Source organism: Girardinichthys multiradiatus, chromosome 18 (genome assembly GCF_021462225.1).
Source record: "Girardinichthys multiradiatus isolate DD_20200921_A chromosome 18, DD_fGirMul_XY1, whole genome shotgun sequence".
Classification (NCBI taxonomy): Eukaryota; Metazoa; Chordata; class Actinopteri; order Cyprinodontiformes; family Goodeidae; genus Girardinichthys; species Girardinichthys multiradiatus.
The window spans coordinates 29,762,344-29,786,463 of record NC_061810.1 but is presented as its reverse complement, the minus strand read 5'-3'; the positions used below and the strand labels follow the sequence as shown (position 1 = coordinate 29,786,463).

The following is a 24,120-nucleotide window of genomic DNA, read 5'->3' as shown; positions in this document are numbered from 1 at the left end:
AAGTTCAGTTTTGGCCTGATTCGACCACCGCTCCTTCTTCCCATGTTTGCTGTGTCATCTACATGGCTTATGGCAGTCTACAAACAGGACCTCTATTGGCTTACTTTGACCAATTACCATTTAGCAACCCATTAAGATCAGATTTGTGGATTCCATGTCTAATAGTTGCCAGTTGACAGAATCTCGCACCAGAGCTGTGGATCTCTGCAGCTCCTTCAGAGTTACCATGGCCCTCTTGGCTGCTGAACTTGCTCAGTAACAGTTGACTGCCATGTGTCTTTGTATGTTTGCACTTGCGCCACCTTCCTTGCATTTTCAGATGATGGTTTAAACGGTGCATATATATATATATATATATATATATTTTGGAAAAACTGGTCTATCACATTAAATCCTAATAAAATCCACTGCAGTCACTGTGACATTGCAAACTGTAAAATTGTGAAAATAAAGGTATTATTTCCTTTGCAAGACACTGTCCACCCTATTTTGATGCTATGTTTTAGCCCAAAACCAAAGTCTGGGATTAATGATTAATGATTAATTTAATAAACTCAATAAACTTTGGATATTAACTTTTCCTTTCTTGTGGCAAACTTTACAGTAAATTTTCTCCTTCTAAAATCAAATGTGATCCTTTTAATTTCTGTCTCGCTAATGTTTACATGGTCTGCTTAATGTTACTCAAATTTTCTCATTGCTTCTCTTATTTAAGTTGTCTTTTTTAAATATTTAAAATATTTTATATGTGGCATACAGCAATTTGGGCAGTGAAAACTATTTATTGTGCTATATAAATGATATTTACTTACTTTTATGTCCTATGTATTTAAAGAAATGTTTTAGTTATGTTTAGATTTTACTCAGACTAATCAAAGACCTTGATAATAACTTTTCACAAAAATACTTATTTTCTCTGTTGGTGTTAGTAGTTGTAATGTGTAGCATTTCGCATTAGAAAAACTGTGCCTTGTCTACTTTTTCTAGGGGATGGAAATTCAATCAGAACAGCTTTTGCAAATTCTTTATGATAATCCTTAGAGGGTAACACCAAAAGGTTTTTCCTAAAAAGCTTGAAAAACACTCAAATACACTTTTAGGAGATGCAAACCTCAATAGATCAGTTGGATTTTAGCTCTGCTGGCCAACAAATTGTGAGTCCGTCTTTCATGGTAACCTCAAAGGTAGAAAGGAATAAAAAGTTCCTCAGAGTGATTAATGACTGGATTCTTTTCAGATTTATACTTCATGTTTTATTTATTTCCTGTTGTTTTTTTTCTGTGCTTTCAGACGGAGCCTTTCAAAATCACTCTCGGCTCCGGACACCTCCACTACCCCTCTCCCATTCTCACTCTCCCAATCATCAGCACCACGCAGCCTCTATTAACTCGTTAAACAGGAGCAGCTACACTCCACGGAGCAACGCCAGCCCAGCGCCCACAGACAGCTCTGCTCCCCCTGATGGTCCTGCCAGCGGTCAACACTCTGGCAGTGTGCAGGACAACTGGCTCCTCAACAGCAACATCCCACTGGAAACAAGGTACTATGCAACTTGTCTCCCTAACAATGTGCAAGGCAGACATATTGGCATCTTTAGGAATGAGCTCAAGCTTCTGCCATCGAATTCAGCTTTTCATGTTGTCGTCTCTATATTATGTTACCACAGAGCTAACAAGGAGCAGAGCAAAAAATGTGAACTGCTTGGACCAAAGGCTTAACTTTTTGATGAGCACGATTTCTGTGGAAAACAAGAGAAAAGTGCTGCTTTTGGTTGCTTTTCAAATATTAGCAGACTTCCAGCCAAATCGGCTGAGTTTAGCTAGCAGGGTAATTATAATCATGTTAGAAAAAGCAAAAAACATTCAGGCTCCACTGTGCAGTCTTCATAGCTCTTCCACTTCAGCCCTGGTGTCTATTTATTTCATATTAATCAACGCTCTGTTCTCTAGCACATTTCTCAATAGGAGGGCTCTTGTGTGAAGTAGATTTGTCAAGTATTAATGGAAATAAGGAAATTTCTGTTGGTATTTCTTTTACTGGTATTGTCAAGAATACCAAGGCAAATGTATTTCTTTCTGTCTAATAATCTCCTTTTTTTCATGGTAGTATATAATATTTACAAAAAAAGCACAACAATGGCTGTAGCCAGGTTACCAGCTGAGATAATTTATTTAATGAGCTTCAAATTGCGAATAAATTTCACTCCATTTTGTAGATGTGATGGTTAGGCTTGAGTCAGAGCAGTTCAACAGTAACATTATGGCTAGAGTAGTGACTAAAATTCTTTGTTCATTTATGCTCATTTATTCTCTTTATATTTTATAAAGCTCCTGATAAATGCTCTCGGGATGAAAAGCAAATAAGCTCAGTCTACACTTCTGACGGGTGGTCTTTTTCAAAAAACGATTTTTGTTTCAGCGAGAGTAAAACTGCCACAGAACAGTGATTGATACCCATTTTGTCAAAGCTGTAATCAAAGTACTACTGTTCAAACAGATTTGAGTTTGGCTGGTAAGCTCAAATTCAGTAACTTGAAGTGATGATGGTAAAGGCTGAGATGTGTTGCCAGTTTTCTTCCTTCTCCATTTCTCACCATGTCAAATTTCTCCTTTGAATTTTGAGCTAAAAAAGCTTCTGAGCAAAGAAAGCCTGTTTGGCACAAATGGCAGCATTGTGTTGACATGTAACTAGCAGCAACATTGCCATATAGATGTACATAGAAACACTATCTAAGAGTTTAGAGATTTTTCCTTTTATTTTCTCCTGTTTTGTAAATATAAACTACAGACTGTTGTTGGGTTAAATTACCTGAAAACAGGGCAATTTCACTTAATTTGAAATGCACCTAACCAAATCTTGTGGACAAGTTGATATCTTCAGTTATCATAAAGCTTTGACCTGCTGATATTTATTTTTGACAGATTCTTATTTCTCTTTAAGAATTATAATATAAGAAAGAAAAACAGCATTGAAAAGATTTGATACCCCTCGTGCCTTTGTTCCTATGTCCATGAGAGAGTAGTTGGAGTAAAACAGGGTTTACTGAGATTTTAAGTAAAAATATTTTTGAGTTTGTGACCGGCCGATCACCAGTCAGGGCCAACAAGCTGGAAACTGGCCAATTCTGGTCAACAGATCAATTCTCAGTGCATTTCTGAACCTAATATTAGCCTTTCAATAATTCATTATTAATGTAATTAATTATTCACCAGCAGAGCTGCTGTTACACCACAAGAAATTAAGGCAAGTTGCACCAAACAGCTTAATAAAGTAAGAGCTTCTGAAGTAAGAGTAAGAGCTTCTGAAAATGTGATGGCAACAATTTTTTTGAAGCTTGCAAAGTTAGCCCTGTAACAGCAGCTGCTCTGTGTATTTTCTAGATTTTAAATATTCCCTATCTTTCATCAAATTCTTCCAGAATCCTGTCAACATTCCCCACATCCTCCATGGTTGATGCAGTTTAAAAACTCAGAAGGATAAAATAAACCTTTTGTAACCCAGTTAGCCTTCCTGATTTCTGCTGAACCTATTTATAGAGATGTCTACCCAGGTGGTTTAGTAGGTAGTAGTTTAACAATTCAACATAACTTTTACCACTTAAAATGTTTTCACATGGGTGTGGCAATGGCGTAGGGGTACAACACGTGACCCACATTCAGAGGCTTCAGTCCTTCCTTTAGTACTGAGACCAATTCCGAAAATAGCAACACTTGTAAACATTTAATAATATTATTTTTATTATTTATTAATATTTTGAGAAACAACCCCTAAAAACATTTTAAAACATTTGTATAAATTAGCCTTTTCTTTCAAATGGGAAAAATACTAATAGCTAATTTCGTAGAACTGTAAACAAAACAGTCATGAAGAGACTTGTTGTCTCTTCCCTCAGCTGTTGTGAGACGGTTCACTCAACAGGAAAATGAGAATCAGTTTGAGCTGGTGGGGCAGTATAAAGTATAACGAATGATTACACATCATCCAGCTCCAGTTAATGCTGCACAGGTATTCCCTGAAGAGCAAAAGACAGATGGTGAGGAGAAAAAAAGAGTTCTACTGAAACCACTGAGTTTTTATAACCCATAGCCTTAAAAAAAGATCAAATTCCAAAGTAATAAAATCAAATTCTTTAGTCATATCCTCATGGACCCTGTAGGATTGCATTTTACTTTTAACTGATTTATTGTTATAACATTGGTTTTCTCTTATGCCTGTTGTTAAGTTAAAAGCTCCTAATGCCTTTTTCATCAGTAGATGTCTACCAGAGGAGAGATGCCATTAGTTGCTCGGCGCTGTTGACCCTCATCGTTTTTTTGTTAAGAGTTTTTGCCAAGCAACTGTCCGTCTTTTGCTTCATTGAAATTTGCATTTATCCTCAAAGCTCAAGCTGAGGAGAGTCCAGTGTTGAGCTCCACAGGGCATGCATCAAAACCCAGCCTTTTCTCTTGGACCACTGAACGTGTTCAGCCTTCCCATTGCATGTGGACAGTTCATTACTCCATTGCATTGGAGGAGTGCTTCCTTATGGAACTTATCCTTATGGGGATAATAGAGACACAAGCCTCTAGATATGAACTGAACATGTAATATTTACAGTGCTGCAGCTGTTAACAATAAACAGTAGTAATAATCACTAATTAGTCGAGATGCACAGATCGGAGATTTTGTGGCCAATTTCCAATTAGTTATTTTGTAATGCTCTGACCTCAGATACCAATTTTAGTCCATTCCGATTTCTCTTTGATAGTTTTAAATGACTAAATACTAAATATTTTTTCTACTTCCTGCATTTAAAAAAATGTATTTGTCATAATAATAAATTGTTTCTACTTAAATAAAACAATGACTTTCTCAAAAGAGCACGTTACCAAGTTGTTTCTGGTTGCAAGAAATAACTAAAATATTGTTTGCATAACTTTGCACACCCGTCCTTGATGAGGTACGAGGCTCCCATTAAACTGCCTGTTTAATGGGAGTCAACACATGCCTGCAATCATTTAAAGTGCTTCTAATCAGTGACACCAACAACTGGACGTGGTCATGGGTCATGGACTGGACAGGTCAGTCAGGCATGTGCAAAAACACATTTGAAGTCTTCCAAAAGCACATAGGAAAATTTGTTATGCTCAGATGAAATCAAAGATGACATTTTGGTTATAATTGCAAAAGGTCTGTTTTATACAGAGACAGCACAGTGTAGTGTAACAACAGTGAAACAGCATCATACTTTGGAGCTGTTTTTATTCAGCTGGAGCACGCCCCTTAGTCAAGGTGTAAGGAATTCTGAACAGTTCCAAACCCAAGTGCATGTTGGCGCACAACCTTCAAGCTTCTGCTAGAAAGCAGAAAATGAAGATTTCGTTACGATAACTCCCCAAACCCTACATGCAACTCAACAAAAGAGTGGCGTTATCAGAACAAGAGCCCAGACATGAATCCAATCTGTGGGATGATCAGACCATGGCTGTGCACAGGAGATGCACTCAAAATCTGACAGATTTGGATTGTTTTTGCAAAGGAGAGTGGGCAAATATTCCTAGGTCAAGATGTGCCACGCTGTTTGACAGTTGTAATAAATTCAAACGGTACTTCAGCAAGGTATTAGTTTAAGGATGTGGACTCTTATGCAACTGCATTTTTGTCCCTCTCTGAAAAGTTTTTGTCCCTCTCTGAAAAGTTTGATTTTGTTAAACTGTACAGGATGCATATCCGATTAAAGGTGGAAAATGTTCAAAAATGAGTTCATTTACTCTCATTTTTTTACATAAAAAAAACTGCCATTTAATAGTGGTGTGTAGACTTTCATTATCGACGGTACATTTAAAAGAAAAAAAAATCAATTACTGGTTTTGTGTTAGATTGTGCTAAATTCTGCAATAATGTACTGCAACAGTAAAGGAGAATAAAGCTGCCTTTCCATTGTGAACGGTAATTAACTGTTTATATTAGGACCATAAATTAAATCATACTGTTTAAATTCCTGTTGTTTGCTAATGATAGCAAGGTAATAATAATAGTAGCAGTCTAAAGACAGCACCGCCATGCCTCCAGTGGAAAATGCAGATGTTTTTTGGCTTCTTCTGACTTTATTTTTAAAGACCTCAAAGATACTACAAATAGCCAACCGAGTCTTCTTCATTCTGTAATAACTTTTACACCGAAGATTGCTTTTGTCAGTCGATCAGGGATGTTCAAGACTAAAATGGGCCAATTCTGTCTGCTAGACAGTGCATCTCGACTGATTAGAGTCCATTACATGACATTCGTTTTTACTAAAAAATGATACTTAGATGTCTAAAGTAAACGTTTTATATGTACAGTAAGTGATGCATTTTTTTCTTCCAATCACAACCTTAAAGGAGCCAGAATACTCTAATGTTTATCAGAGAAGAGCAAGACGCTTGCAGAGAAGGACAGGGCTCAAACAAAACAAGGTATGGCAGTATACAGATGAGAGCAGCAAGAGAGCTAGATGTCATTTGTCTCACTCTTCTTTAGAAGTAGTTCCATAAGGGCCTTGGTTTCTTTATCCCACGCCATCCATTGTGCCGTTCTTTCTTTACCTGTTATTGATATCGCCTGGTGACCACATTCTGTACAGGCATTTCTGTGTTTTTATTGCATGCATGTCTCACACTAGCGTCATATCCATCTTTCCACCTGTGTGTAGAAACATAGCAAAGCAGACATTCCTTGAGACTTTGCAGGACAACCTGATTGAGATGGACATTCTGGCATCTGCACGCCACGATGCCTCATACAACGACGGGTATGTTGCATGTTTGCTATGTGGCTCAGAATCTGCTTTGCCATAAAAACAATGCATGTCTGTACTATTTTTCCACCAACTTTCCCTTGTTTGAAAATACTGTCAATCACTGGTTTGTGTCTCCTGTTGTGCTTGAATGGGTGTGTTTGTGTTTTCAGCTGCGATGCAACTCACCTAATTTGCATCAAGTCACATTGTTGGGTTGTACTGCTTTGGAACAATGTTAAACATGACCGCTTTATGGAAGTCCTACTGCTAGAATATGATGCTCAAGCTATTTATCTTTTAGATTTACAAATAAAGTATGGTCTCTTTGACTTTCCACATCACACATTGTAAGATCACATTCAATCAAACTCATGTCACTGTCGCTCGGGAGCGTCTTGTAAACTTGTCACTGCAATGGCCTTGACAATAGTGCTACTGTCACTGGCTCTCTGATGGGCCGATGATACGGCACTTGGACACGGAGAGCTACACATGTTTTCCTGAGATAGCCAGCCATGCTCTTCAAGGACGAATAAATCTGCTTCGTACCATTCTGCAGCCTTATATACTTTATCTCCCCTCTGGACAGCCTTGACAACCCCATGCTTACCTGAAATCACACTTCCTTGAATTTGGTCATTAGTTGTGAAAATTACAGTGCATTGCAGAAGTATTCTTACTTTTTGAACTTTTTCACTGTCTGTGATATTATAACCATGGACCTCAATGTATTTTATTGGGATTTTATGTGGTAGACCAGCAAATAAATATATATCTGCAAAGTGCGGTGAGTGTATACTTTGTAGAACAAACCTCTCTTGCAATTATAGATGTTTGTTGTATGTCTTTGACAATCTAGAGACAGAGATAAGGTCAGACTGAATAAGTAGTAAAAATGCAGAAAAAATGCATGATGCTACCACCACTGTGGTTTACCATGGGGGTGGTGTGTTCAGGGTGAATAATAGTTTTACATTTAAGAACCCCTTTTTCCTCCAATTATACCTACAAGTCTTTTTGTACCATAAAGGGATATCTAAATCGGTCCCTGCTGAAAAAAAGAAATTCTGCACAGCATTCTGCCACTACTAGGTCTTATCAGGGGCATGATTTGTTCAAGGTTAGGTGCAATATTAGTTTCCATGACACATAGCAGTTTGCATGTAGGCCAAACTGATCTCAAGTGGTCAGAGCACCTTCTTTCATATTTGCTGAGTACCCTAGATGGCTTTTGGCAAACAGAAAATGGGACCTCATATGGCTTTCCAGTGGTTGTCTTCTTGCCACTCTTACATTACAGTATCTAGATGTGCAGTCAGGTAAAGTAAAACCCTCAAAGACTTGGAGTTGAATTTGATCAACAGATGATTCTATAGACTATTATTTGGGTGAGAAGCAAATACAACATGCTTTTCAGATTTGGAAAATCCTGGATCTTTTTCCTTACACTTCATAAGCAACTATTACTTTGTTTGTATATCACAAAACATCCCACTAAAATACACTGAAGTTTGTGGTTGTAACGTGATAAAATGTAGAAAGGTTCAGCTGATTAAATACTTTTGCAAGACTGGAAAAAATACTAACTCACATTTTTTGAGTTAATAATCCATTATGTCTTAGTGTCCTCACTTGGAAACAAAATTACAAAACTAAAAGGTTTATTTTCATTCTAAGGCATCCTTGGATATCCGTTTCTATCATAGTAACATGAAAAATATGTTTTTCTCAGGCATTTCCTCTTCAAACCAGGTGGAACATCACCAATGTATTGCACAACTTCACCGGGGTACCCTCTGACCTCCAGCACAGTGTACTCGCCTCCCCCACGCCCTTTACCTCGAAACACCTTCTCTCGACCTGCCTTCAGCCTGAAGAAGCCCTACAAGCACTGCAACTGGAAATGTGCTGCTCTCAGTGCCATCCTCATCTCAGTGACCCTGCTTCTCCTGTTAGCCTACTTCGTTGGTAAGTATGTATAAAGACTTCTACACCACAGCACATGGCTTTACTGAACAAGACGAGTCCATTCTCTGCTGTATATGTTTCATCATAAGTTATAATGGCATTTAGTCTCCACCCAGAGCTTTACAACCAGTTATGTAGGGGAGTTATAGATTGAGACCTTACTTACAAAAGTCTCGAGAAAAAAAAACATTATCTTTCATAGATTGGGTTGGATGAATCTGCAGATGGGAAACTGAGCGTCTTGCTCTCGTGGATAGGCTGGGAAGGAAATAAATGAAAAAGACATCAGCCATCACACGAGAGAGAGCGGCTGTGAGTTCAGAATATTCATCTTGCGGGGTTGTGATTGACCAGCTCTCCCAGGTCCCAGCTGGATTAGAAGCATCAACTAAGTTACGCTATTAAATCAGTTCTGCTCAATTTGTCTGCTTTCATCCTCCGAGGGATTGATATTCATATCTGAGGATACAGTCTGCAATTTGTCTGTGTGATCCGTTTACCGATGGGCTTTTGGTCTTTAGTATTGGTGGAAAAAAGTCTATTTAAAAAAAAATTAAGGTGCAAACAATGTAAGAGTATATAAATTTATACTGACATGGTTTCTCTACATGGCAGACAATACAGTGATGGTCAAAAGTTTATATACTCACCAAGGGATTGAATGGTATTACTCTTTGGCTTTCAGTTGTGCATTTCAACTAATTTTTATGTTGAAATGGTTTGTGTGTTGCCCTGCGATGGACTGGCGACCTGTCCAGGGTGTACCCTGCCTCTCGCCCATAGATTGCTGGAGAAAGGCACCAGCTTCCCCGTGACCCACTATGTAATAAGCGGTAGAAAATGACTGACTGACTTTATGTTGAAATGACTAAACAAATAGTTTGAATCCATTCTATTTTTTTGCCACCCCACAAATTCCTAGAATTATCCATGCAAACTTAGTTATAATATTTGGTTCAATGTCCCTTTGGGAGTTACAGAGGAGCTACACACGTTTGATAGTTATCAAGAAAGAAATGGCATAGTTTATGATAAGTGGTTGGTTTCTTGACATCAACCCAGAGTCCATACACTTTCAATAGAGTTAGGGTCAGGGCAATGCTGTAAGCTTAATGTTAGCCTGCTTTATCCATGGCAATGGATATGTGTTTGGGACCGTTGTCCTGCTGAAACACCTAATTGTGTTTTCATTCAACCATGTAGCTGTTGATTTAAAGTCAAGTGGAAGAATTTAGAGGTATTCCTCTTTTTTCAGTATTTCACCAGCATTCTTACAGTACAACACTAGTAGCAAAACAGACCCTTAGCCTGATTGTCCCACCACCATGCCTTATGGTTGATACAGTGTTCTCAATCTAACTCCAGCCTTTAAGGTAACAGTGTTGTTGGACAGAAAATATCAACAAACGGGTCCAGATTTACAGAAAAATTTGACTTTTGCATTTTGTGAAAGTTTGTACTTCTTTGAATCTCTAGCAAACGACATGACTGATTTATATCTGCAGGATGAAAAAAAACTGACCTTTAAAATCAGTATGGATAAGATTTCATTTTATTGTTTAATGCAGAGCACTGCTTTCACGTAAACTATGCTAAAATTCTTATATTTTGAAGTTTTTAATTCGTAATCCATTGAAAATAACCCGTTGATGTACAGTTCTGACTAAATATGCGGTGTAGGAAAAGATGTTGCTTTTTTTGAGAAGTAATTAAAGTTCTATTGGATCTCTTGTTATAAACTCATAAAAACAGTTCCCACTTCCTTTTAATGCATTTCATGCTGTAACAGTGCATCTATTTCATAGTGAATGCCTTCTTAACATATAAATGGTGTCACTATTGAATTCAGTCTCCCAGAGATGAAGAAAGAATTTAAGTAGCAGAATGATGACAGGAACGGAGCTGTTTTGCATGAGGGAAATAAAAGGCAGATCTCTCTTCACAGCCTTCATCAGGGAAATAAAATAATTCTTCTTTGAGGACATTAGTTATAGATATTCATTGGGCTGTAACAATTACAAAAGCTATCATTTCTGCTTCACCTTGAGGCCAAATGAGCTGAAATCTTGTTCGTTTTTTGTTGCCACAGCGAGTTTATTTGAAATTTAAAACTGTACAATTTGAAGTCAGAACCAATGCATTTCTTCTTGTGGTAATTATGTATTAATTAGAAACAAAAGATGTTACCAAGTTTTGGCTTGACTTGGTCTTGGCATCAGTAGTGTGGCATGATTATTGTATGAGAGATCCAATTTCCACATTCTACTTGTGACCTGGCCAAATGCCAAATCATCGTGACAGCTCCTAATCAGACAATACAATTATTTCTCGACCATCTCCTGGTACAGCACGAGTAAACACGTTGGAGACCAAACCCCACACTCAGATTGGAAATTTCAATCAAGAACAAGAGGCAGTTTTAATTAAAGGCTGATGAGAAAATACATTTAATTTCAAGTGCAGTTAATTATTGAGGCCTGTAATGGGGAACTCTGGATGAGATGTCTAATAAAGCCACTCACAGCTCATGACAGATGTTTTGACTTCAGCACGGTTTTCTTTTTTCCACACAGCTGGGTAAATTGACCCATTTTGAAGTGCAGAAAAGGTCGGGAGTTTTTTGATGGCACTATTTTCTCTGTGGTTGCTTGCTCATTAGCACATTTGTTATATGTTCCTCATTTTAAGGTCATCAGTATCCTCCTGTGTTCACTTTCATTCACTGTGGGTATCCAGTCAAGGACAAAGAGGTTGGGCCTCTGTGATCCTCAAACCCATAAAACATTTCTTCCAACACAGATTTTACTTTTTTTCCACCATTATTTCAGAATGTATCAGATTTTTTCTATTTAGTCTATCTAGTTTTGCCAAAATGTAATAAAGCAATTCAAGAAGCAAAACTTATATATTATATACATCCATTACACACAGAGTGACATATTTCAACCATTTATTTGAGTTCATTTAAATGATTATGGCTTGTAGTTAAGGAAAACTGGTAATTCAGTTTTTCAGAAAATTTTAATATTAATTATGACCCACTGAAAAACTATTTTAATAGACAATGTCATACACTGTATGACTGTGTTATGGTCTACACAATCATGATGTATACTGCTGACCTCACAGTTATCCAGGTGACAATAACTTAAACCCTGCACAAAGGGTGGTATGCTAGAACAAGTCATTTCTGTAGAAGCTGGCTGTTTACAGAGTGCTGTATTCAAACATTTCAAAGGAAAGTTGAGCGTAAGGAAAAGGGGGTTTAATGACCATGGTAGCCGTGACACTTGTACAGATTCATTATAGACAAACGAATATGGTTTAAGCATTCATTTCTGTTGATTTTGATGATTATGGCTTACAGCTAATGAAAACCCACAATTCAGATTGTCAGAAAATTTAGATCTTACAAATGACCAGTAAACATAAATAATACAGATGTGTGGGTTTACTGAAAAGTAAGTGCCCCTATTGGTTGGGGCCCTTTTTGAAGAACTGCATTTATACAGTGTGGCATTGAGGTGATCAGCCTATAGCACTGCTAAGGTACCAGGTTGCTTTAATAGTGACCTTCAATATTTTTGCATGATTCGGTCAGTGCCTCACCTTCTCTTGATGATACGGCATAGATTCTCTGGTGAACCGTTCTCTGACAAACTTTTTCTTTCTACAAAATTTTCCATCAAAAGTCTTGGATACAGTTCTCTCTATACATCCAGCTTCTTTAGCAATGACCTTTTATGGTTCACCTTACTTTGAAGCATCTCAGTGACGGTTTGATGGACAACTGTCAACTCAGCAGTCTTATCCATGATTGTGCAGGCAATATGATTACTTAAATAAATATATGATTTGATAATATTGTAATCCATTGAGATGTACCAATAATAATAAAGCAATTGTTCAACATTATGTTCAACATTAATAAAAACGAAACAAAAACTAAACTATAGCACTTTAATTGGGTTAGTGTGGAGATGTGAAAAGACATTGGCTGCATTTTAATAAAAGGTTCTCCATTGTCCATTGACAAGCATATTGATTACTGATGTCTGGGTGGAATCCAGTGGAATATTCATGTAAGCTAAGTAAACTAATGACCAAGCTGTGGAGGTCAATCCAATTCCTTTAATTTCCTATTTAAGTGTTTACTTTTTAAAGAGTAATTTCTCACAGCTGAATTAGAAGTAGAAACAAACTTTAAATCAAACTTAGGTGTTAGTATTGTATATAATAGAATAGAAATATCCCTTATTGTGCCTCAGTGGGGACATTCGGGTATATCAGCAGCAAAGTAAAAGGCTAAATACACTAAATATAGTGTATAAAACTATTTATACACTTTTGATTGATGTTTAAAAAAGCATGAATGCAGGTTAAACTCAAGAAAGTCATTGTGGCAAGTTTTTAGTGGTTTAGTGTTATGTTTTGACAAAAATACAGCACAGCAGTTGGCGCCGCCTATAAACTGCTGGATGGAGGAAATTACAAACAGCGTCCTCCACATTTAATGGCACTCCCGGTAAAATGTATAAAAAGCCTCAAGATAATTTCTGCTTTTATTGCAGTGAAATCATTTTGAAATTAAAAAATGATTCAGATTGGGCTTTGGAGTTTGTTTTTTTATCCTATTTCCTCAGTGTGCATGGTGGCAAGATGAGCTTGGGAACTCCCCCAGCTTTGTTTTTAAGCACTTGTTTAAAACTTTGGGATTTTTTCTTAATATGTTGTCATAATATGTAGGGATGATTAATTGTGACACTACTAATTTTGTTAAAACAATTATTACTTTAAATTGGTTTTTGTCCTCTTAATAGATATATTAAAATTAGAGATTGGATTTTTCAAAACTAAGAAAATTGTGTGAAATAATGCTACTGGAATGAAATCTACATTTATTGTATTTATTTGCGTCTCTACCAGGGTTATCAATAAATGTCGAGGGTGCTGTACCTTCACCAGAAACATGAAATAATGTATATATATATTTTTAAATTAGACATTATCATAATGCTTATATATTATTATGTGTCTATACCTTTTGTTTCTGTGCTAGATATTATTTTTTGTATGGGAGGTTATTTCTTTTATTCTGACTTTTATTTGGTAAAAGATTTATTTATTCATTATGAATAATTAGGAATTTATCATCTGAATTTTTCAACAGTTCTCTAATAGTCTTCAGCTAACATTTGATTTGATTTATTCTTAAGCTGAAGCAAAATTGGCTGGTTCTTATTAATTCTATGAAGTAGCACAACAACACATGCCAATTGAGTGTATGAACTCATGTAATTTAAAATTTTTAGATTTATAAGCCATGTGGTTAAAAGAGATTTGATTTTTGGATTTACATTATTAGATGACTGCATTGCTTTTAGGCTTTGACCTGTAAGATGACAAGGAAGTTTGTCCACATCATTGCTTCCTTTGAACTGTGTACCAGTTAAAAACTGCCATGAACAGGCAACAGAATAACTTACTGCTGTGGCAGATGACCCGTGCTCGGACTTTCTCAGATTGACTTAGAAGTCTCCAACTACACTACCTTTGCTCCATAATTGGCACATGGCATGACCCAACTTCCTGCCGATAAATAAGCGAAAGGACGGCACGACATCTCAGGACAAAAGAGAAGATGCTAGAAAGTGCACTCCTCCTGACTCAGGCAGCTTTTCATTGCTTTCTGTCAGTCTTGATATTACATCCATTTAAGGCTTTCATCTGAGGGCTTGGCAGTGTTTGCAACCTTTTAAGAGAAATTGTTCTCCTCTGGCTCTCATCCATGCTGTGCTGATAATAAATACAGTGTAGGCACTGACATAAGTCTTAAAGAATCAGACAGGTACTTTCTTTAAGCATTTTCCGTTAGAGGCCCCTGGGAGGAAAGGGATAAAGAATATAGCTCAGAAACACTTGATTGCTGGGACATTTTGAATGACAACATGCCTGGTGATTTTGCAATCATTCAGCAACATTGTCTTTTTTTTTATTTTGTCAGTCAATGTAATCCAACAGATCAAAAGGGATATCTTTTGGGAGCTTACAAAATGACAAACAACACCATCTGTCACTTCTCTGGTTGCCTTCCACTGACACAGTTGCTTCTTCAAGCTAAATGAGCACAGAACAGATGCTGGTACCACAGTTGAACTCAGTTTGGTGAAAGTTGTGTTTTCATTGATAAATATGCACCTACCTACATTGTACCTAACGATGTGGAATCAGATATGGTTTGTAGTGTTTTTGTGGCTGAATATGCATAGGGAGCAAAATGTGGCTTGATCAGCCAATGATTCTAGATTTTCTGACACTTTCAATTTCACACCTAGCTGAAGCTGGACAAGAAAGCTTACAATCAAATAACTTATTATACAGTTGTCTCTAGGACGGTTGTGTTTACTAAACACACTTACGCATCAATTTCTGGACACAACTACTTTGAATTCAGGGTTTTTCTTCTGTTATTTAAGAATATTCCTTTTTTTACTGTTTGCAGCAACTGACACAATTATTGTCATGCCTCCTAAAGATATGCAAAAAGCCTTGAAATAAATGAATCTTTCATTGAAACAGAGAGACTTGGACTGAAATATTATTTTCACTTTTCCAACAGCTAACTTTAGAGGATTTTTCACCTTTCTTGCAATCTTCAGTGCTTGTTTAATTCTAAGGTCGTCCTAATGCTAAAACAAACTTAAAATAACTCACTTTTTATTATGTTTTCACAAATAGAATACAGATTTTTTTTTTATCTTAAACTGTGTTAACAATACTTGTTCAATGTGGAATTTTCTAGGTCAGGCTTGACCAGTCCAACTAATTTGGATTTTGAACTAGAGATGATCAAATGCAGCCCAGACTCTTTAGATTGGCGGCAATAGAATGCAGAAGCCAACGCTTACTTTAGCATCATCAGCGACTTCCGGTTAGCTAGTTGCAGTAATTCCGCAGCGTAAACAGTTTGGTCAAATCTTGTCTTTCCCTCTGATTTGTGTCTTTTTTGTCTACCAAGACCCTGCCAGATAGACCTTTAAAAGTGGGGCAGGCTTTTTAAAATGCTTTTATAACTGAGCGTTATCAGAATCAGAATCAACTTTATTGCCACGTTCGTGCATACAAACAAGGAATTTGACTCCGGTACACTTTGCTCTTTTGTTCTGTTTTTGCATTACAGAATATACAAATTTACAATGTACAATATACACATATCTAATAAAAGTAGCTAGCTTACATCTTTTTTAGCCCACTCCATCTGCACAACAGGGCAACAGCTTAAGTGCTACTTCCTTTCTTTCTTTAAAAGGAGAGTGTTACACATAAGTACAAAATGTCAAGCATAAAGCACTCACTTTTACTTCAAGGGCTCCTAATATAACTTCGCCAAACAAAGTCCCTGCCTGCCACTTGGCTGGACAGTCCTTACTTTATTAAAATGTATTGTAGTGTTTTAATATGTCTTTTTACAGCCCTACTTGATTGGCATGTTTTTTTGTCTTCTCTCTTTTTTTAAAGTGGCTGAGACAAGAGGTCTGCTATCATCATACTTAGTCTCCAGGGAAACAGGAAGTCATGATCATACTCTAATCTATAGTATTGAGAATTAAAGTAGTAAAGCCCAAGATTATTCATAACAGGTTTGATTTAAAATTATTTTCGTTTATCCCAGAAGTTTGTTTTTGATAGAAAATGAGACGGGCACATATCAAAAGAGAGTAAAATTATGTAAACTAAGTATACATTTAAAAAAAATATTTTTTTATGTTTTAAAATGTATATTTGAATAAAAACTGGCATCTCAAAAATAATTTATATCCTTCTCAGTGAAAGCATTTTATTGGCATAACAGCATGGAACCCTTCTTTTAATTATTGACCAGCTTTTTGCATGTTTTCACTGGCATTTTGATTGACGGGCTCCAAGTCTTTGAGGTTGGAAGGCCTCCTTGCCATCCCCCAAATCTTTAGCTCACTCCGCAGATGCTCTATCAGCTCAAGTCGGGACTCCGCCTGGTACACTCCAAAATGTTAATATTACTTCCGGTGAGAAAAAACATGTTGGTATGAGTGTACTGCATGCTGCAAGAATTCCTGCTTTGTTTGGCATGCCTCGATCAACATATGAGTTACTATTACGGATTTTACCTGAGGTTATATATGAAATTTGTGAAAATTCAAATACAAAAGTGATATCACACTGCTCATATTGTTTTTACTTGGATATTTTCAATTGAAGTACTGTAAGTGATAAATCAGAGTTAGCGCGATGGAGCACTTATAGTAGGGTTTTTGAGGATCGTTGAGAGCGTCACGTTTAGCTGTAGATTTTAGGAGCTCATGTCATCATTTTACTATTACCTTCATAGTGTATCTCGTAGCATAACTTGAAAGCTTTTGCTCAACGAAAAATATATCAAAAGTAGATGTAGGTTTTTATTAACATGTTGATTGTCAGATTGTTCAGATTAACCAATTTAAATTCTGCAGCATATAAACCGTGGAACCAAGGAGAATGAATTTTCAGGTGTGAAAACGTAAAGTATAACATTATTTTATTCCTTGTCGCAGAAATACTTATGATATCCAACCTTTATTTTAATAAAGGCAAAAAATAAAATTCAGAAAGTAACACTCAACTGTAGATGTTTATTGTGTCTCAACTTTAGTCTAAGCTGTTTAGTAATTTCACTTCTTAATAATTGAATTCTGTTGTTATTTGCTTTAGAAGCTTAAGTGAAGCAGTCAAACAAAGAAATGGTTGTATTGAGTGCCTGGCCTTTTTCTGCTGACTGTGGCCTTCTAGGTTGGCTTTTGCCTCGCTAAGCTCATCTTGTCCATTCTGTTATTGGTGATCTGTCATGGTCAGCCCCTCCTCCTCCATGCTGTGCTCTGCTACCATTGTTCTAAAGGACATTTCTTTTGTCGACCTTGTAAAATATCTTTGTGATTCATCTGCTTTGTTCGCTCAGAACAGTCCCGGTTTCTCTCTGCTGATGCATTTTTTCCCCCTCCAGTTTGTCCTTTGGTTTTGTAGGGAAGCATAACGGTAATAGGGCTGGGAAAATGACAAGGCACAAAGGATTGACCATGCCAGTGTTGGTGTGGTGAGACATATGTTGTCCCAATGGGCTCATGATGCAATTTATCCTGTGATGTTTATCCTCAGCATTTTCGAAAAAGTGCCATTCACCATTAAACCAAGTGACTCTTTTTTTGTCAGTAAAATCACATCTACTAGTATTCATTTTATGGATGGTAATCTTTTACTCAGCGAAATGCATTTTATCTGTTTCTAATCCTTTTATTTATTATTCCAGCCATTCACCTTTTGGGGTTAAACTGGCACCTCCAACCCATGCAGAGACAGATGTACCAGCTGTCAGAAGACAATACAAGTGGCCTACCATTCCCTACAGACTTGAGTTTACCACCACTAGGCAACACAGGGCTGGAGATATCCAATCGCAGGGGAAAAGATGACAGTAAGTAATTTTTCCGGATCTTTTTTTTTGTTTGTTTTATATACAGTGCCTTGTAAAAGTATTCATATTTTTTTACATGAGAACCAGAACCCTTTAATTATTTTATTGGGACTTTATGTGATAGAAAAACACAAAATATTACATAGTTATGGAATCAAAGTAAACAGATTTTCTTTTTTTTTGCAAACAAAAAAACCATGGCCTGTATATGATCTCAGCCCCCTTTACTTCGATACCCCTTAATGAAATCCTGAAAAAAGTGCATAAGCATGCAGCACTTTTCTAATTGTTATTAGTGAAAAACGTTAAATCATATACTGTTTGCTTCCACTTCCAAACTATACACTGCTCTGCTGTTGGTCTGTCACATAAAATCCCAATAAAATACATTGAATTTTGTGGCTGTATTGTGACAAAACATGAAAAAGCTCAATAATACTTTTGCAAGGCACCGTATGCCATGTATAAAGCTACCTAAATTCATCTACAGTTTTCCATTGCTTGGCACAGTTCCCAGTTGCACCCACTGCAGAAAAACATTAAACTGCAAACAAACTTCTCACATCTCAGTTTAGAGATGGCATTTCAGGGCTCATGCAAGTTTGTAACTATTTTGTCATCCAGCTTCACATTGCGCTCACCCATCTCTATGGTATGCAGAGATCTGCATTGTAATCCCATAAAAGTTGTTGTAAGTGGGAAAGTGTTATTTGTTCCTGGAGGGAGAATATGGGACAGCTTAAGGGATGGAGTATCCAGGGGCTGGAAGGGGATTAGCCACTATGTCCCCTTCAGAACGGATGTGATCCTTTCATCTTCCAGCTTGGACTGCCTTTCTTGGCATCCAAAGAAAGAATGAGCTCACCCTATGGTACCAACTGCTCAAGTCAAGGAAAGTTTTCTCTACTCCACTCTTGAGAAAATGGGGCCACATTTAAACCATGTGATTTGCCACTGGCAGACTACAATAGGTAGAGGATAGAGTTATTACCATATAGATGAATCCAGGAGTTGTCTTTTTCATTTACCAGACAGCAGAAAGTGTGTTTAGCTAGCAACACGCATGGCTAAAGCAAAGGTCAGCTACTGCTGATAGGAAATCAATAGCCATAGTTTCTTAAATTGTTTCATTTTCCACTGCTTTCACCAGAAACAATGCTTGACTATCTAATGTTTTCTGAAGATGATGCACATGCATGCAGCATGGAGCCTCTCTTCAAATATTTTCTTTCCATGAGGGCATTATGTTGCAGTTTAGCTTGCAGAACAAAACAAATATTTAACTATGAAGGCCATTATCACTGGTCTCGCCTTATAATTTATTTAAACGGTCTGATGAGCACATCATTAATGTGCTGCATAAGTACACCCACACACAAGCTCCTTCCCCACATGTGGAAACTGAGCTAGCTGGCTGTAGTATTATGTAAAACCCTGATCCGGGAGTCAGGGAGTGTGCCCTGTCTTCTCTGATAAACCCCCATTGTCACTGATGGACTTTTGAGAAGACTTCCATCTGGTGTGCCACGTGTAACCTAAAGCCGTGTCTGCTTCCATGTCCTGGGGGGAGATTGTATGGATGTCTGCTGTAGCTGGCATTGCTGCTGAAATTAGCTCATCTACACAGTCAAACAGATGTTGCCATTTCCGCTGAGTCCAATATAAGTTGTGTTATGGAGCATATGGTGGATTTTTGCAGGTAAATGTGCTAATACCCAAGCAGGTAATAGCAACTAAATTCCCTCTTTACTATAATTACTATTTTCACTTCAAAGGGATTTTTTTTTTACCAGTTTGTCCTTTTTTCTACCCGGTATTATATTAATTTTAAAACCTAAACAAAATATTAAAAGTTTGTCTTTTATTGTAAATAGTTATCTTGGCTTTTCAGTTTAAAAACAATTAAATAACTTAATACGGTGCCTTGCGAAAGTACTCGGCCCCTTTGAACTGGTCAACCTTTTGCCACATTTCAGGCTTTAAACATAAAGATATAAAATTCTAACTTTTTTGTGAAGAATCAACAACAAGTGGGACACAATCATGAAGTGGAATGAAATTTATTGGATGTGTCAAACTTTTTTAACAAATAAAAAACTGAAAATGGGGCGTGCAATATTATTCGGCCCCTTTACTTTCAGTGCCGCAAACTCACTCCAGACGTTCAGTGAGGATCTGTGAATGATCCAATGTTGTTCCAAATGACTGATGATGATAAATAGAATCCACCTGTGTGTAATCAAGTCTCCGTATAAATGCACCTGCTCTGTGATAGTCTCAGGGTTCTGTTCAAAGCACAGAGAGCATCATGAAGACCAGGGAACACACCAGGCAGGTCCGAGGTACTGTTGTGGAGAGGTTTAAAGCCAGATTTAGATACAAAGAGATTTCCCAAGCTTTAAACATCCCAAGGAGCACTGTGCAAGCAATCATATTGAAATGGAAGGAGTATCAGACCACTGCAAATCTACCAAGACCCGGCCGTCCCTCTAAACTTTCATCTCGAACAAGGAGAAGACTGATCAGAGATGCAGCCAAGAGGCCCATGATCACTCTGGATGAACTGCAGAGATCTACAGCTGAGGTGGGAGAGTCTGTCCATAGGACAACAATCAGTTGTACACTGCACAAATCTGGCCTTTATGGAAGAGTGGCAAGAAGAAAGCCATTTGTCAAAGATATCCATAAAAAGTCTAGTTTAAAGTTTGCCACAAGCCACCTGGGAGACACACCAAACATGTGGAAGAAGGTGCTCTGGTCAGATGAAACCAAAATCCAACTGTTTGGCCACAATGCAAAACGATATGTTTGGCGTAAAAGAAACACAGCTCATCACCATGAACACACCATCCCCACTGTCAAACATGGTGGTGGCAGCATCATGGTTTGGGCCTGCTTTTCGTCAGCAGGGACAGGGAAGATGGTCAAAATTGATGGGAAGATGGATGGGGCCAAATACAGGATCATTCTGGAAGAAAACTGTTGGAGTCTCCAAGAGACCTGAGACTGGGACGGAGATTTATCTTCCAACAAGACAATGATCCAAAACATGAAGCCAAATCTACAATGGAATGGTTCACAAATAAACGTATCCAGGTGTTGGAATGGCCAAGTCAAAGTCCAGACCTGAATCCAATCGAGAATCTGTGGACAGAGCTGAAGACTGCTGTTCACGAACGCTCTCCATCCAACCTCACTGAGCTCGAGCAGTTTTGCAAGGAAGAATGGGCAAGAATTTCAGTCTCTAGATGTGCAAAACTATAGAGACACACCCCAAGAGACTTGCAGCTGTAATTGCAGGAAAAGGTGGCGCTACAAAGTATTAACGCAAGAGGGCCGAATAATATTGCACGCCCCACTTTTCCAGCCCGTTTTTTATTTGTTAAAAAAGTTTGACAAATCCAATAAATTTCATTCCACTTCACGATTGTGTCCCACTTGTTGATTCTTCACAAAAACTTAAAATGTTATATCTTTATGTTTGAAGCCTGAAATGTGGCACAAGGTTGAAAAGTTCAATTGGCCGAATACTTTCGCAAGGTACTGTAACAATAGATTCAGATACACTGCTTTGCAAAGTGTTCTTACTGCTTAAACCTATTAAACTTTTTTTTCACATTACAACCACAAACATAAAGGCATTTACTGGGATTATATGTGTGTAAATTTTGCACAAATAAAGAGATGTAAATTGTGTCCAGCATTTGTATTCAGCTTTCTTTACTCTACTATAAGTAAACAGATGCATACTATTCTGTATCAAAAAACTCCTTCAGAAATCATGAATTTTGTAGAGTCCACCTTTGTGTTTGTATAAATGTAGCTGTTCTGTGACGGCTTCAGAAGCTTATTATAGAAAATAAGTTCTATAACAGAAAGAGCATCAAAACACCTCCATCCTCTTAGTAAAAAAGTGGTAGCAGCATCATGCTGTGGGGATGTTTTTTCAGCAGAAATAGGGAAGGTGGTCAGACTTGATGGGATGAGACTTGAGGGGAGGTTCATCTTCCAGCAGAATAGAATCCTGAACATACAGCCAGAACTACAATGAAAAGGATGAGGTAGAATCATATTCATTTGTCAAATTCTAGACATAAATCTAATTGAGAATGCAATGCTGATGGAGTCTTTAAAAACTTACAGCTGTAATCGCAGCAAAATATATTTCTAAAACGTTTTTGATCTGGAGGGCTGTATACATGCATGCCACACTTTTTAGATTTCTATTTGCAAAACAAATTGAGAACCATGTAATTTTTCTCTCATTTCACACTCCTTTGTGTTGAGAAATTTGAAAACATCCAATAGGTATGACACCATTTTCAAGGCACTGTATAAAATTAAATTCTGTCAGATATTTCTAACTTATTGTCCTTCTCCTCCTGTGTAACTGGTGATCACTGCCAGTGGTCAGAGAGATCATTCATTGCATTTGTTCTCTGACTGTCAGCAATGTGATTAAATGTCTGTGATATGGTCAGACCCTTGCCTCAGCAGACTGACTCTCACCGCTCCTCCACTCACTGGATTAATGATGTGATCTCTTTGACCGATTAACTCTGTGTGCAACGCAGGCAAATTGGACAGCTTGTTCCCAGATGACAGCTATATAGATATGGGGGAGATTGACGTGGGACGCAAGGTCGCCCAGCAGATTCCTCCCGGTATCTTCTGGAGATCCCAGGTCTTCATCGATCATCCCATGTACCTAAAGTTTAACGTGTCACTCAGCAAAGATGCCTTAGTAGGAATATATGGAAGAAGAGGCCTTCCTCCGTCACACACACAGGTGGGAAATATGAACATATTTCTGATATGTTATATCTATTGTATGCTTTGTGATGTTTTTTGCTTGTTAGTTCCTTAAATGGGTTTATTAGGCAGACTTGAGATGTCAAAAAAAGTATAGAATATAATTTCATTATTTTGCACTTCTGGATAGGTTTGGAAGACTGTCTTTCTAGACTTTATCCATTATTCCAATGGTTTTCTGATAACACACCAGAATGTGTTCTTTCTCTCAATCCCGATAAAGCCTTGTGTAGCCATGTATACTGTATCTTCCCCTTACGCCTCAGTTTGCACTGAAAAATCTTAATCTTTCCATCTTAAACAACAGTGTTGCTGCCTTAGTCCGCTGTTATTTGATGAAGGTTATCCAACCCCAGGCAATATTTTCATTTTTGTAAGCACAGTCAGAGTTTTTTGGAGTGGTCCTATTTCTTTCATTTCTGCTGACAATAGCTCATTTTTTTACATCAAATCCCCAAATTTCTTTACTGCCTGTGTTGTTATTACCCGACTAGTTTGGTTACTTTACAGGGGCTAAATTTAACTTGCATCATTTCATTTGAATGAAGAAGACCTCAGATTGGATCTATCTAAGCTCATCTTGAGAACAGTTAAATACAGTTCATCTGACAATCTGGTAATACATAGCCATTTTATTTTATCAGTTTAAGCATGCATCTTAATTGTGTGCTGCATTTTTACTTAGAAGTTGCCATTTCAAGCCACAAAGTTCGAAGAATTGACAGAAAGATCCCATTAAGTCTGAATTCTAAGTAGAAAAGTCTGAGGTGTCTCAATAAACTTAACCTCAACACACATTATGGCTCCCTTGCAAACATAGTGATAACTGCAGCAAAAAGCATTTTAAACGCTCATTTGAGAACATTTCATTCACATAGACAATGTACTTTAAAACATGTGGTGAACATGCAGCTACAACAGTTGAAAGTACAACTGAACTACATTGATTGCATTAGCATTAGCTTGCATTGCTAATAGCCGGTTAACAAGTCCACAGGTTTTTGAACTTCAAATTGGAAGATGGTTAATGTGGTTTGATGCAAGGTCTAACTTTAGTGGTCAGTGGAAATTTGGATAATTAGGCTCTATCACTGGTTTC

The 24,120-nt window shown here is 37.4% G+C and overlaps 1 protein-coding gene across 1 annotated transcript in view; it reads left to right on the top strand.

Annotated features, from left to right (window-relative positions):
* The window catches only part of tenm4 (teneurin transmembrane protein 4), a 288,429-nt gene that overhangs the window by 119,679 nt on the left and 144,630 nt on the right, over positions 1–24,120 (top strand). Inside the window, exons 5-10 of the mRNA XM_047391839.1 lie at positions 1,291–1,540; positions 6,360–6,434; positions 6,671–6,769; positions 8,490–8,725; positions 18,045–18,209; positions 22,784–22,998. Of these exons, the coding sequence (XP_047247795.1) occupies positions 1,291–1,540; positions 6,360–6,434; positions 6,671–6,769; positions 8,490–8,725; positions 18,045–18,209; positions 22,784–22,998 (1,040 nt within the window). The remainder of the gene's footprint in view (positions 1–1,290; positions 1,541–6,359; positions 6,435–6,670; positions 6,770–8,489; positions 8,726–18,044; positions 18,210–22,783; positions 22,999–24,120) is intronic.